The following is a 13,813-nucleotide window of genomic DNA, read 5'->3' as shown; positions in this document are numbered from 1 at the left end:
GTGTGTGTGTGTGTTTGCATAATTGTGGGTGGATGCCTTCAGTCATCCAGACCAACTGATATGCTCTCACGCACACACTGACATACAGTGCAGATCCCATCAAAGTGTGATGACATAGTGCCTTCTCCTCTCCAGCTGTCTCCGTGCTGCTCTCCAACAGTGGGCTGATAGACCAGCTGCAGACAGTCCTCTCCTCCTCCTCTGCTCCATCCCTCTCTCCATCAGCTTGTCCTCCTTCAGCCCTGCTGTGCTGCAGCCATCTACTCCTGTCCTCCCTCATTACCTTGCAGCGTGTTAACTCCGCACAGGTACACACTACAGCCTAGCGTTGCTCTAATCTCAACTTCTGTACAGAACTTAAAACAATAAAGGCAACAAAGGTAATCACAACCAAGGGCAAGACAGACCACACTGCACAATAGAGCATAGATTTATATGTAAACACAGACTACAAAACACCAATTGCATTTGTTCAATACATATCAAAGTAGGTACGACTGTGGTAACACTGCTATAACTGTGCAGATAATACAATCTTACTTGCAATGAGATGTTTGGACGCAATCTTGTTATTTTTCTGATCCTCCCCCCTCTCCCTTGTTTTTCTCTCTATTTCTCCATTATTCAAGGTGCAAAAGAGCATCAGTTGGAGTCTGGACACAGCTGTGCAGCGACTCCTTGTGCAAAAAAGGAACACAGACAATCTCTTGCTGGGTAACAAAAACATTTTTATTTAATGATTATTTTTGAAAGACTTCTACCCCTGCAGACCGGATATACCAAAATAGTTCATCAGCAATGCAAGTGCTATGCTTAAAGCAAGTGTGTGTAACCTGAGAACACTTAAGTGATTTTTTAAGACCGAATGTTTTCCAATTTTGTTTTGTCCTCCAGTTTTGTCCATTCTCCCTAATCTCTTGTCAGTTTGATCCTTTCTGTATTTTTGTGCTTCTTACAATCTGCTTCCTACACTGTCCAGTGCAATTACAGACACACTAGATACATGTCAGTAGAGTTTGGTTCAAATTTGGAGAGTGTCAGGCATCCCTGATTATTGCAGCAACTGTCCATATATGGTGTAGACCTCCGGATAGACTAATGAGGTTCACCTCCGTTTTGTTTACACATACTCCTCCACAGGTAAAGTGGCTGTTTGTCAATGTTTTATCCTTTGTGGATTTAACCAAACCCTGGGCATGGATTTCACACTTTCATTATATTAAGTGGCCCACATCCCGCTGCAACACTCGGAGACAGATCATCCCTTCTGCTCCTGTGTCTGTCAGCTGGATAAGTGGCCTGTCAGGGCTTCTGTGATGTATCGGCTCCCTCCTTCTCCTTCTCTCTCTCTCTCTCTCTCTCTTTTCACTTCACTCCTTCACTCACTCAGCCTCCAACCACCCCTCCTCTCTCTCTCTCTCTCTCTTTCTCTCTCTCTCTCTCTCTCTCTCTCTCTCTCTCTCTCTCTCTATCTATCTATGTGCTCTGATTATCTTTTCTCTCTTCTGCTGCCACTAATTGAGTCCTCCCTCCCTCAGAGAGCTCTAATCTCAGTGTACATGGCATAAGTGCAATTCAGATGGCTGGCAGCTCTCAGTTTGGATCCCTCTGTGTTTAAGCAATCATTTTGGACGTGTCTCTCTCTTTATCTTCATCACCACTGTGGTCCCTTAGTCTTGCTGACCTTCCTTCAACCTTATCTGTCGCTGCCTCACACACTATCTCTGTCTGTCACATATCAATTCAAAATTGCCCTGCATTGCTTGTATCTGCTATTGCTGTGCTTCTGTTCCCTCTGCTACCTACCTTTTAACATATTTTTCTATTCCTTATATTCCATCTTCCTCTATTACTTTCACTTCCAACTTTGTATGTCACTCACTCCCTTCGGTTCAACCATCTATACGTTTCATATGCCCCCCACATGTGTTTGCTTTCTCCTCATTCTCCTGCTCTTCTTTGTGTTTAGGCATTCCATCTACTCCTAATTCAGCCGTTTACTGGTTCTTCTTTCATCCCCCTATCGCTCTCTCTCTCTCTCTCTTTCTCTCTCTCTCTGTCTCTCTCTCTCTCTTTCCAGTAAGCCACCTGAGGTTGCTGCAGGCTCTCCTTGATGCTGACCTAGCATCAGCAGTGGTGTGTCTGAGGACTGGTCCTTGCCTGCTTGGGCCCAGACCCATGGGGGTCGAGGACGGCGCTTTGTACCCGCTTGGCTCCAGAGGAGCCCAGTGCCTCTCGACTGCTCTCAGTGGACTTCTTCTGCAGGTTGTAATACTTGGGGTGGGGGGACAGATCTGTGTCTTTGTGTTGGTGTGTGTGTGTATGAATGTGACGGTACGCGCAAGCACATGTATGTGTGAAAAGGAAAATGAGAAGGAGATTTACAGTATAATAGAATATTGGAAACACGGGAAGGATGTGCCTGGAGCACATGTATATTCTCAAACAGGGATACATAACCATGCGCTCACACAGCAGTGAATAAATGATGATATGATGATTCCTCCCCTCTCTTGTTTTACCTTTTATTTTGCAGCAGAGATAACATAAAGGCTATCTTTACAGCATGAACCTCCCTTTCACAAATAAGGTTGTGCAGAAAATGATATTTCAATTGATTTAGCAGTTAGCATAAAACAATGGCACTCATCCCCAGAGCAATACCAGAACGTTATTACATGTAGCTGGTGTATTGACTTTGGTTGCTTATTACAAAAGAGGCAGACCGATGTCCCACCAGCATTCATTACAATAAATAGATGAAGCACTACTTCTCCTTAGTGGCAGCCAGCACAGAATAATAACCAAGATATAAATGCAGTGCACAAAATATGTCAGTCTTTATCAAAGAGATTATAAAAAAAAATCTATAAACTCCTGTTGTGCACTGAACTATTACGTATGTTGATACTTGCACACACCTTTGATTTTGTTTCAACATGGTAATTCTTTATGATCAAAGCAGGGCTCCAGCATCACAGAGGTATTGCTGTACATAAATGTGAAGCAATAAAATGCTCTATCACACACACACACACACACACACACATATAAAGATGAATATTGACTGCTGCCATTAATGGCAGAGTCTGAACTGTCTTACGGATGCATTTGTTCTGAATGACTGAAGCTAAGATATTGTAAATCAATGAATCACAAGGTTTGCAGGACTTAAGAGTAGCTACAGCAGGGGCAACCTGCTGTAGCTGCGCCCCATGTAGCATGCGCCCCATGTAGGCTGAGGCCTTTGCAGTGGCCTGGGTTTGAATCTGACATGTGGCCCTTTGCTGCGTGTCATCCTCCATCTCTCTCTCTCTCTCACCTTTCCTGTCTATCCACTGTCACTTTGAAATAAAGTGAAAAAGCCCCCCCAAAAAATTTGTAGGGAGTGTTTGGGGCTACCGGGGGAGTTGTGGGATCTTAAGTCAAAATAGACTTGACCCTCCCTTCACCAGCAATACGTTTCTCTATGTCCCTCCAAAAGGATTGGGGAAAAAAGGCATTACCCTCCCCCAACTGTTAACATAACCTTCTTTCAAATGAAAATTATACATTTTTTAAATGTATCTCTTAAAATGCCTTTTTAGCCTTCTTTACAACTACCTGTACCTATATCTATACCAACTACTAAAGATACCGCAAGCATCTCTGCCTTGTTGCAGCTCAGTGGTGATTTGCATTTCATTTGTGTAGGTGCTGCAAAACGGAGGTGATTGTGATCTCTAATCTCTGAGTGTAGTTGCATTTATGAAAATGAAGCCTCTGCAAAGTGTGGATGCTCTAGATTTACACTTATATTCACATTTGTATATAATTAAGTGTTTAGATTAACAAGGAATTGTGAAAAAATGTGATATTTAGAGGTAATCCTGATACAAATGGGGTTAAGATAAATTGTTTGTTTTGCCACAGTATCTCAGTGGCAGGTCGTTAAAAGCTTACAGCCAACACAGACACAACACAGCAGTGAGAGGGTCATCAAAAAGATATTTGAACTAGAGAAACAGTGTCAGATTTGTCAAGGGAAACTGTAGAAGCCTGCGACGTGTTTGAATGGGTGATCAAATAACCTGGGGAAAAGCTCCAGCTGTAATACCATTGGGCTCATTTTGATGCTCATTTGCATGCAAAATGTGAAACCCAACTCCTCCAGTACACTGGCCATTGCTACCCCATCTGTTTCTAATAATGATATCATAAAGTATAAACATTACAGATTCCAGATTTGGCAACCTGCTTCAATCATGACACGTAAACAGACACCATAACATGTATATTTGCAATAGAGATATTTATATTTTTTGTGGATGAACTATATAAACTATAGGATGAATGGGTATTATGCTTGTTGAATTTCTTTTTTTAGCCAGTGCCTCTGCGGCAGCATGCCAGCCTCTGGTTCCACACCAGTGGCATTTCTTCACTGTTTAAAAAACTGTAGTGCTGAACTGATCCTCGGCTCTATGGTTCAGTGCTCTGTAGTCTGCTGTACAGCTGCTGATATGAATAGCAGTTCCCTGCTCCCATCCTTTCCTCTCTTTTGTTCCTGATTCTCTGGTTTGGTGGCAGAAGGAAACTGCAGCTCCAGAGTTCCTCTCTTCTCTACTTTCTTGACTGCTTTCTTACCACTTTCTGTCTCACACTGGTCTTTGCACTTATTATAACATCTCCTTTCATCTTTGTCTCCTCATCTTTCTCTTACCCTTACCCACTTCACCTCCCTTGCTCTCTCATCCCCTCCCACTCATCCTCATGACTCCGTTCTCCTCCCCTTTCCCCTCAGGATTAGGGTGTTACTCTCTACTGTTGTCTACATGGCCTACTTCAGTATTTTTGGACACTACACAGTGAGCTCAATGCTAACACCGCCACTGTGGGAGAGACATGCATAATTAAAACCTCAGTGAGTCGCTCTCTCTGTTGTTCCCTTATTCTCCCTTCTGTTTCTGCTTTGGTCTGTCAATTGGTGAGCATGTGTGTTTGTGTCCATTTCTGTCAAGTCGGAGCACATTAAGAAGACGTCGCATCAACGTTGGCTCCCATGACTTGCAATGATCTGACATTTTTCTAGCTGGAAGATATTCTTTTCTTCTTCCTTTTTTTATTCTATACTTGACTTTTCACTATACTTGACTTTTTCCTCATGCTTCACCCTACTGTTTCTCTCTCTCCTTAGAAGCACGAGCTGTTGCTGAGAGCCTCAGTCAACTGTCTAAGCTCCTTGCTGGGCTTCCTACAGAGGAAGAGTCCCACAACAGGTACCAGACAGAGAGACAGCTTTGGGAATGTGCGAGTGTAGGTTGTCTGTAGAGAAAGATGAAAGAGAGTGTGTGCAGGCATTTTCAGGTATTATTCTATCTCATCTTAAACTATGCAGCATGCATGTTTGTTTTGTTTTTACATGCCTGCTTTACGTCATCAACCATGAACCATTTTCAGTAATTGCCCCAGGAGAGACAGCAAAATTAAACAGAATTGATCTGATTTAAGCATCCCCACTTTGTTACATTTTTCTCCCCCTGGGTTTGTTTTCTCTGCGTATGTCTGCGTGTTAGCAAAGTACGTGGTGTGTCAGCCATGGAGCCGATTCCTCCTGTACTGCCTTTTCAGCTCAGGAGAGAGCTGCCGTCTGCACCCTGCCATTCTCAGACTCATCACAATTGTGAGAGGTTTTACAAACACACACACACACACACACACACACAACCCAATTATAATTTCTTGGGCATGGTTCTAAGCAGTTATACATATTTGATATTAAAGTTATAAAAATGTAATGAATGTTATAAAAACATAAAAAAATAGCATTTGAATCACATAAGTAATGAGAGTAAACAAAGTACAGGGTTATGCAGGCTGACACATGGAAATTAAAGAAACATTACAATATTTTGTGCTGTAAACAGAAGCTCAAAACACTTCATTTATTATTCAGTAAATCAGGTGAGGACCTACTGGTCAACTGTAAAGGCCCCTTTACAGTTGCCATTCCTAACCTGTCGCATGACAATGTGACGTCAAAATGACGTAGATCTCGCTGATGCGCCAGGATTTAAAGTGACCACAGACTATTTTTTTTCAGCGGCGCACGAAAAAGCGCAAACTAGGAAGCATGGACGAGTTCAAGGGCAACTGGATGCCAGGACTCTGAGAGTAAATGCATGTTTCCCATGTAAACTTACTGGGTTAAAAGAGAATTCCGGTTGATTTCAATATGTAGCTCTGTTTTTTTTTAAATGTCAAGTGCAAGACACATGAAAACAAACAGTGCAGTCTCCCTGTGTTATCCTCCTACTAGGTTTTGCACCCAACAGGCTTAAACGGGGCAAGTTTCAATCGTGTTTTTAGCCTCTAAACGTGCTCAAAATGTCATTACAAGTGCCTAGCCATGTGCAGTGATTCCTTCGGATTGTACACAGCGAATTTGACTGCTGCAGATATGACAGAAAGGCATAAATGTTTATTATTCAGCCAGTGTACATACCTCTGTCACAACTTTTATGCATTTTTGTCACATCAGCAGCAGTCAGATTTGCTGTGTTCATTTGGAAGGAATAATTGCACATGGCTGGGCACTGGTAATGATATTTTGAGCAAAAAAAACAGTGCTACAGGTTGAAATCAACCAGAATTCTCCTTTAAGATGAGTTCTTTTATGGTGAATGAAAGGCTTGATCCCGTAAAGTAGGTCTTCAAATTGTTGTGCAGTCATTCTGAAGTATTCAAAGTGCTTCTCTTCGTTTATCATCCTCATTTGTTTTACAAGGATATTGAACTCAACCTACTGTATTTTTGTCTGACGTTATTCAAAGGACAAACATTCCACCTTCCTCATCCATTAATTCCAACATCATCTAGTCACGGATGACAGTGACGTCAATGCTGCTGCCAGTTCTGCCATTGTTTACCTTCTTCTTCTAGTCCACCGAAATAGCAAAGTCGTTAGCCTTTCCAGGAAACTGAGGACAGGTTACCGACTTTGCTATTTCTGTTAGCAAAGTCGGTTCAGGAGAAGACTGCAACTAGTGTTGCGACCATATAAATAGTTACGGTGCTCCCATGACGTCACATTGTGGCGCCACAGGTCGGGAATGGCGTGTATACTGAATGCTTAACCCTGTCAAATCCTAAAATTTCTGAAATGGCATGGAGGATTTTGTTTAAATTCTGGGATTGATGTGGACGTGTGATCTGCACCTTTTTCCCATTTTTGAATCTTTACAAAATTGGAGCAGATTTAAAGGTCGCATAGTATGCTTACTTTCAGGTTCATACTTTTACTGTATCTTAGGTTTCTACTAGAACATGTTTACATGCTTTAACGTCTTAAAAGCTCAGTTTTAGCGCCTGTCTTGTTAAGCTCCCTCTCTCTAATTTTGTATCTGTACTTAAGTCAGCATCTGTACATGATTTGTGCACTTGTATGTGTACATCTCTCTGTCTCTGCAGCTCTTGCAGAACGGCAGTACGGCCGTGTGGGAGTCTGACCTGCTCCAGGTGATGGAGGCGGTGGAGAGGAGGGGGGTGAAGGAGCTCAGCGGGGAAACAGCACATGCCCTCAGGCTGCTCCTCACACAGGTACACCTCTTCATGGTGTGCACACATGCACACTGACACCCACAGATATGAAATAATGTAGGACGCCCTTTGAGAACATGTTGTGAAGTCTCCCAGCAATAGGCCTTAAACATGCTGTTACTCATGAATATCTACATTCCTTGAATAAATGAACTAGAAAGGAAATTACGTTCAAACAAAGTTCAGTATCAGTTGGATTACTGCAGTGTTTATCAAAAGTTGTATTTATTTATGATCACGGACAGAAAAGCACAGAGAAAGCAGGGAAAAACTGGACGGGGAAGATCAGGTTTATTTATGCAAATAAAATACCAACATTTTGCACATAACTACTGTTGCAGCAAAATCCAGATTGATAACAGTAGCCTCAAAGTAGGACTTTATCATACTTCAAATAGCAAATTTTTAGAATTTGCAAGACCAGGTGGGGGGGGTCACCAATTAGGTTTTACAGGTGGCGTTGTTTAGGTGTGCTCTGTGCCTGCTGTCTGAGACTGGAGGTCTGGAGCTGATGCCTCTGCAATCCCCCTGACTATCTTGCTTGTCAGGCACCTGTCTTGGACACATCTCAAACGAGCAGCCTTTGCGCTTTGCCCTGCCCAAACCACTCTTCCACTGCACTCTAATAGTGCTTGGCATTATGTAATAATTCAAGTCATATCAGCACTAGTCTGGACCAACGTTCGATCATTTCCAGGATAATCGCATGAACATCCCTGGTGATGTGTGTTGCTCCATTCTCTTTTGTTAATGGTTTCCCTTAGGAATAATAATAATTTATACTGTTTATTGATCCCCAGTGGGGAAATTACAATTTACACTCTGTTTTGATAGTAATCACTACACAGGCCTGAAATACACACACATAAGAAAACAAATAAATCACAACTCCTAGTAGCTAACAAAACGTTAAAGAAGAATCATAACAAACAGATCATTGTAGATCAATAGATTTAAATTAGAAATTTTATGTTGATAGAATGTTAATTCTTTCTTTTTCTAACTAAGCCCTTGCTTCACTCCTGACTTGGCAGTTTATGGCAAGGAATAGAACCCGGGTAAAGACTACAGGCGTGACGAGATTAAACGTGAGGTCGAGGTAAAAAGTGTCTCACGATATCAGTACACAACTGCAGAGCAGCAGCCTTGAAATAGCATAGAAAATCCTCCGGCCGTTCTTCGAAGTTGACCTAGAGTTTACTTTTGCAGAGCTATAGCACCCCCCCTCTTGGCCGAGACACACGCGTCCACAGCGTGCAGTTCACTGTGGCGCAGAACACTCTCTTTCACTGTTAAAATGAGTCGGGAAGCAGACAGCAAAACCTAGCTTTACTTTTTGTAATAAATAAAGAGAAATGTTTTCCCTTCGTCCTATAATACTCATAAATTTATACTAAAGTAGCCTACTATTTTGTTTAGTGCTGCAATTATTAAAGTGCAGAGGAGAAAATAGTATCTGTCTCCAGAGTGTTTGATGGTAATTTATTTGTGCTTTAGAATGTAATAACATTATGTAACAATGGTGAAATAAGATTTATTTCTCTCGGCCTACTCTACAATTCAAGTACAAAACATTTGGTCTCAGTTATTTGGTTATGTTGTAACTTTGGTTCTCTGAGTGAAGAGACTCTCTCTCCACCATACATACACAGGAGAATAAGTAAGAGTGTAACTGTTAGTTTTACAGGAATGAAGCCGGTCATTTGAGTTAATGGCTAAACTTGCTGGGTGTCTTGTCACACCCCTAGTAAAGACCAAGACGCACATCGGCCCCAAAAGGTTGGTAAGCATTAAGGCATTCAAAGAATAAATGTATTAAGTGCAGTCAGAGCGGCCAAGTCAGGGTACTATTTCAACCTTACTGTCTAAATTCTGGAAGACAGTCAAATTCTATAAAATTAAAGTCCCTACTTCTTTTCCTCCAAGTACTGAATCTGATGACTCTAAATCTTTAAGTCAGAACACTATCTGTTTAGCTCTCAGTAGAAATGCTTAAGAAAATGTTGGGAAATGGTGTTGCTGCTGGCCATTTTTTTGAAGATGATTGCACACAGTCTCCTCCTGGAAATACAAATTACATGCATCCAGTCTCATTCAGCCTTTCGCCGCTCACGTTGGATGTAAACGCTTCTCGCCTTAGATGTTAAAAGGTTCATGTCAGTCTAAAGGCCTGTACTGGTTGGTGAATTATTAATAAACACTGTTATGTATAGGTTCTTCTGCAATATTATGTGTTGTGCATATCCTTTAAAGATAAACTTTTATATAAAGAATTCTTTTTTAAAATATGACACTGAAATTGGGGTCTTTGTCCTTGTATTAAAAAGTCAGGAAAATTGCATTTTAAGATAAGAGAAGTACCATCACGTGGGAGTGGTGTTTCCACGGAAAATAGAGCCCTCCAGGTTCTCAATGGTGTTTTCAGTAATGAGTACTGGGCAGTTAAGTTCATTTGAGTCACACAAAAATAATATAATACTTGCGGCAGTGGAGTTTATTGCAGAGCTTTACACACACATATGATCATTTGTATTTGCTATCTGTAACATTCAAATATTGTTGTATTGGTAAAAGTAAAGAAAACATGTTGGTGAGAGATGTAAAAATGAACTGAATTATTTTGTTCCACAAATCATGAGGGTGCATTTGGCACATAAACCAACTTTGCTTAACTGTGCCTTCTGCTCTGCTCTCTTGTGATCACAGCATTAAGTAGTAATTAGTATCATTCATCAAATCACGTGGATTATTCACACAAGAAATATTAAGCTATTGTATGAACTGGGTCCAAATGCATGAGGTATTCCCTGTGAACATTTTGTTTCAGCATAACATGAACATGATGAACAATGTCCTTGTCGTTGCTCTTGTTAGCTTTGCAGTGAATGCATAAAGCCCATCTGGGTTCACAGAAGGAGTAGCAGCCACATCAGACTGCTTAGCTCAGATATATAAATCCCCAGGGAGTCTTGCGTCATATATATGTATATATATATATATATATATACATATATATACACACACACACACACACACACACACACACACACACACACACAACACCACACATTTAGCATTCTGAAAGTAGCTCAGACGCAGAGGAGTGACAGAATGATGGCACAAACTGCAGCTCACAGTGCAGTGTGTGCCAGGGAATCATAAACTGTGTGAATGTGTGCGCGTTTTTTCTTTTTTTTTCCTTGTGTACTTTAGGTGTGTGTGTGTATTGCTGTGTGTTTCTGGAGACATCGAGGCAGTTTAGTGGAGTCAGGGTTCAATGTGACAGACGCACTGCTCTTAACAGTCTCAAGAGCGTACAAGTTTTCTCCCCTGTCATCTCCTCTGCTCCAATCTGTCACACACACACATATACACACACACACACACACACACACTTGCACACATTGAACTTTGTACATAGGTTCTGTTGATCTGTCTGCACGCTGAAGTCTCAGTTTGCGAGGAGTTCATTTGTCTGTGATCTGGTTTCATGTGCCCTCCCCCCCCCCTTTCATGTTTCTTTTGCTTGCAGACAGACTCTAATAACTTCCCCCCGACTGGAGGGACTCTGTTAGCCATCAATCTTTCTAACTCTGTTATTCTTGCACACCTTTTCAGTGTATCCCCCTATTCCTTTGCTGCCTTTCTCCTCTGCTTTTGTTCTCCAAATTGTTCTCACCCCACTAACTCCACTTTCATTCACCTCTATTTCCCCTTTTTTTTTATTAGTTTTTTATTTTGCCCTTTCCTTCACCTGCCTGTTCCTCAAAATATCATCCTCTCGAATCACTTGAATTCTCGAACTCTCGAATCACTGCAACTGTTGCCAAATAAAAACAGCTTTAACTTGAGTGCAACAGTCACTTGTTTTGTTGTTGTTGTTTAAGGATCCATCAGTTTCTTCTCCAGTGGTGCAGAGAGTGATCATTATGGCGATCATGAAGATGATAATTTGGTGACAATATAAAGGATCTTGGTGCTTTTATAACAATACTCAGGCGGCTGTAGCTCACAGTATTGTGTTAATATGGTTGTAATTCTGCCGTGTTGCCTGTGACAACTGTAGTTTTGTTTTTGCTGTAGAAGCTTCCTGTCATGCTTGCCTATTTAGCACTCTGCAAAACAAAGGTTTGTGTGTGTGTGTGTGTGTGTGTGTGTGTGTGTGTGTGTGTCAGTCAGTGTGTCCCTCTGGAGAATTTTTCCTTTTGTCAGCTTGCCTATCTATTTTGTTTTTTAAGTGGTTTAAAATCTACAGTTTTCAAAAATAATTATCAGCCCTGTTGGACATTTTACATTACATTTTACTCCCTACTACAAGTCTGTCTTCTCATCTCCTTCACTGCTTATTAACCTTTAGTCCCAATATTTGACGTATTTCCCATGTTTTTTTTCTCTCTCTCCATTCCTCCTTCATGTTGTCATCCCTTCCTTCATTATGGTGCTTATCTCTTCTGCTCTGTCTCTCTCTTCCCTTTTTTAATTTAACTAAATAAAATTCACACTCCTCTTTTTGCTCATTCAGATCCAGAGCAGTGTCGATCGGCCGCCACTCACAGAAGAGCACAAGCAGAGAGTGGAGGGTATGATGGAGTCCCTTGGCCTTCAGACGCCATCTGAGAGCTGCAGCACCAGTCTGCCCAGCAGCGTCTTGTATCCCTCACCTGTGAAGTGAAACACACTCATAAACACACTGTGAACTGTCCAAAACACACATAGGCTGACCTATTTTATATATAATCACACCAAGGCCACACACACACACACTCAGCACACCATGAAAGCCACTCATACTATACTTCAAACGTCAGCAGGGCACCTTCATGGATTTTCTCTGGCAATTTATTGACTTGTGTTGTGCTTTTCACTAAATCACTTTGACAGCACGCTGTACAACACAGGGTCGTTACTGTATTTCAGTCAGAGTCAGTACTTAAAGGCTCAATACATCTGCCGTGCTTATTGACTCTCTCTTGCTCCCCCACAAACTCATATCTCTTAAGTATGTTTAGCTTGATGTTAGCTTTATTGCCTGCTGTCGTATAAAAACAATATTTTCAGATCACATTAAGTAAATAAATGCACCATTAACAAGTTGAACACCTTCAGCTGTGATTGAAGCGGGAGCTTCATACAAAAAAATACTTGGTACTTGTATGTACGTTGATACTGGGACGGCCCAGAGCCTTAGTGAAACCTAATTATAGTTTCTGTTGAGATTGTTTGCTTTTAAATATAAGCACACCTACTTTCTGCTGCATTGCTCCTTACCTATTGTCCTCAGGCGTGTTGGAGACGTGTCCATCTGTCTGTCTGACTTCACAGTGAAAGCCGGTGGATGTTCCGGAAAACTGATATAACGCCAACCATTTTCGCAGTTTGTTTCATTTATTGTTACATATCTTTAATTTCTATGTACCTGGTGTGTTTTCTGTTCTGTTCTTTGAAGCAGCACAGGCTCCTGTCTCCATTTGACAGTGTCACAGCAAAAGGGTTTACTGCATGTGTTTTGAAAGTATTTACCAGCAGTGTTAAAGAAAAGTTGGATAAACTGTGATCTTTAGTCATTCCAAAAATAAAAAATAAACATTGTTTCTTTATTATAGGCCTACATTTTTACTTTCACTACTTTAAACATGATCTAATACCATTAAGTACACTATGCCAGGGTGTATTTACAACAGTACACCACCTACAACGAAACAACCCAATTCGACAGAGAACCTCACCTGGACATTTTTGTTTTCTATTCAAATTATATTCAAAATATATTCAGTATTCAAACAGTGGAGTGATAGAAGTGGTCAAGGTGAAACCTACCATAAATGTAGCCATGTATTATTTGGATAGCCTAGTCATTTCTATGGATTCTGGACACATTTGACTTTATAGTACAAATCACTGTGATTGATGCAACACATGAAAATGAAGGATGGCCCGAAGAAGTAATCGACCTGTTCATAGCAGCAATTACTCATCCCAAACTTAAACCTCAGCTCTTTTTTTATGCCCAGAGAATGGTTTTGTAAATTTTAGTAAATGACCCATTGGCACCTTTACACAGCTCTGTTTGTGAGCGTGGCACCCTACACCACTGCTGCTCAGCTGTTGTTGATGTGCATGGAAGCTTGGGAGAAAATCTTTGATTAACTGTAGAGCATCTTTAACCATACCGTCCACTGATGATGTTTGGATTAGGTGTCCGGTATTCCAGGAAGAAAATAAATGTACTTGTTTT

At 41.2% G+C, this 13,813-nt stretch overlaps 1 protein-coding gene across 6 annotated transcripts in view; it reads left to right on the top strand.

Annotated features, from left to right (window-relative positions):
• The window catches only part of mei1 (meiotic double-stranded break formation protein 1), a 57,247-nt gene extending 44,103 nt beyond the window's left edge, over positions 1-13,144 (top strand). For all 6 annotated transcript variants that reach the window (XM_032536612.1, XM_032536611.1, XM_032536608.1 and 3 more), the window contains 8 exons: positions 136-308; positions 630-714; positions 2,081-2,265; positions 5,177-5,258; positions 5,556-5,662; positions 7,450-7,578; positions 12,101-12,228; positions 12,860-13,144. In XM_032536612.1, coding sequence (XP_032392503.1) covers positions 136-308; positions 630-714; positions 2,081-2,265; positions 5,177-5,258; positions 5,556-5,662; positions 7,450-7,578; positions 12,101-12,228; positions 12,860-12,935 — 965 coding nt within the window. In that variant the 3' untranslated portion in view covers positions 12,936-13,144. The remainder of the gene's footprint in view (positions 1-135; positions 309-629; positions 715-2,080; positions 2,266-5,176; positions 5,259-5,555; positions 5,663-7,449; positions 7,579-12,100; positions 12,229-12,859) is intronic.
• The last annotated feature ends 669 nt before the right edge of the window (positions 13,145-13,813 follow it).

This window comes from Etheostoma spectabile, chromosome 15 (assembly GCF_008692095.1).
Source record: "Etheostoma spectabile isolate EspeVRDwgs_2016 chromosome 15, UIUC_Espe_1.0, whole genome shotgun sequence".
NCBI classification, from domain to species: domain Eukaryota; kingdom Metazoa; phylum Chordata; class Actinopteri; order Perciformes; family Percidae; genus Etheostoma; species Etheostoma spectabile.
This window is presented reverse-complemented; position numbering and strand designations above follow the sequence as displayed.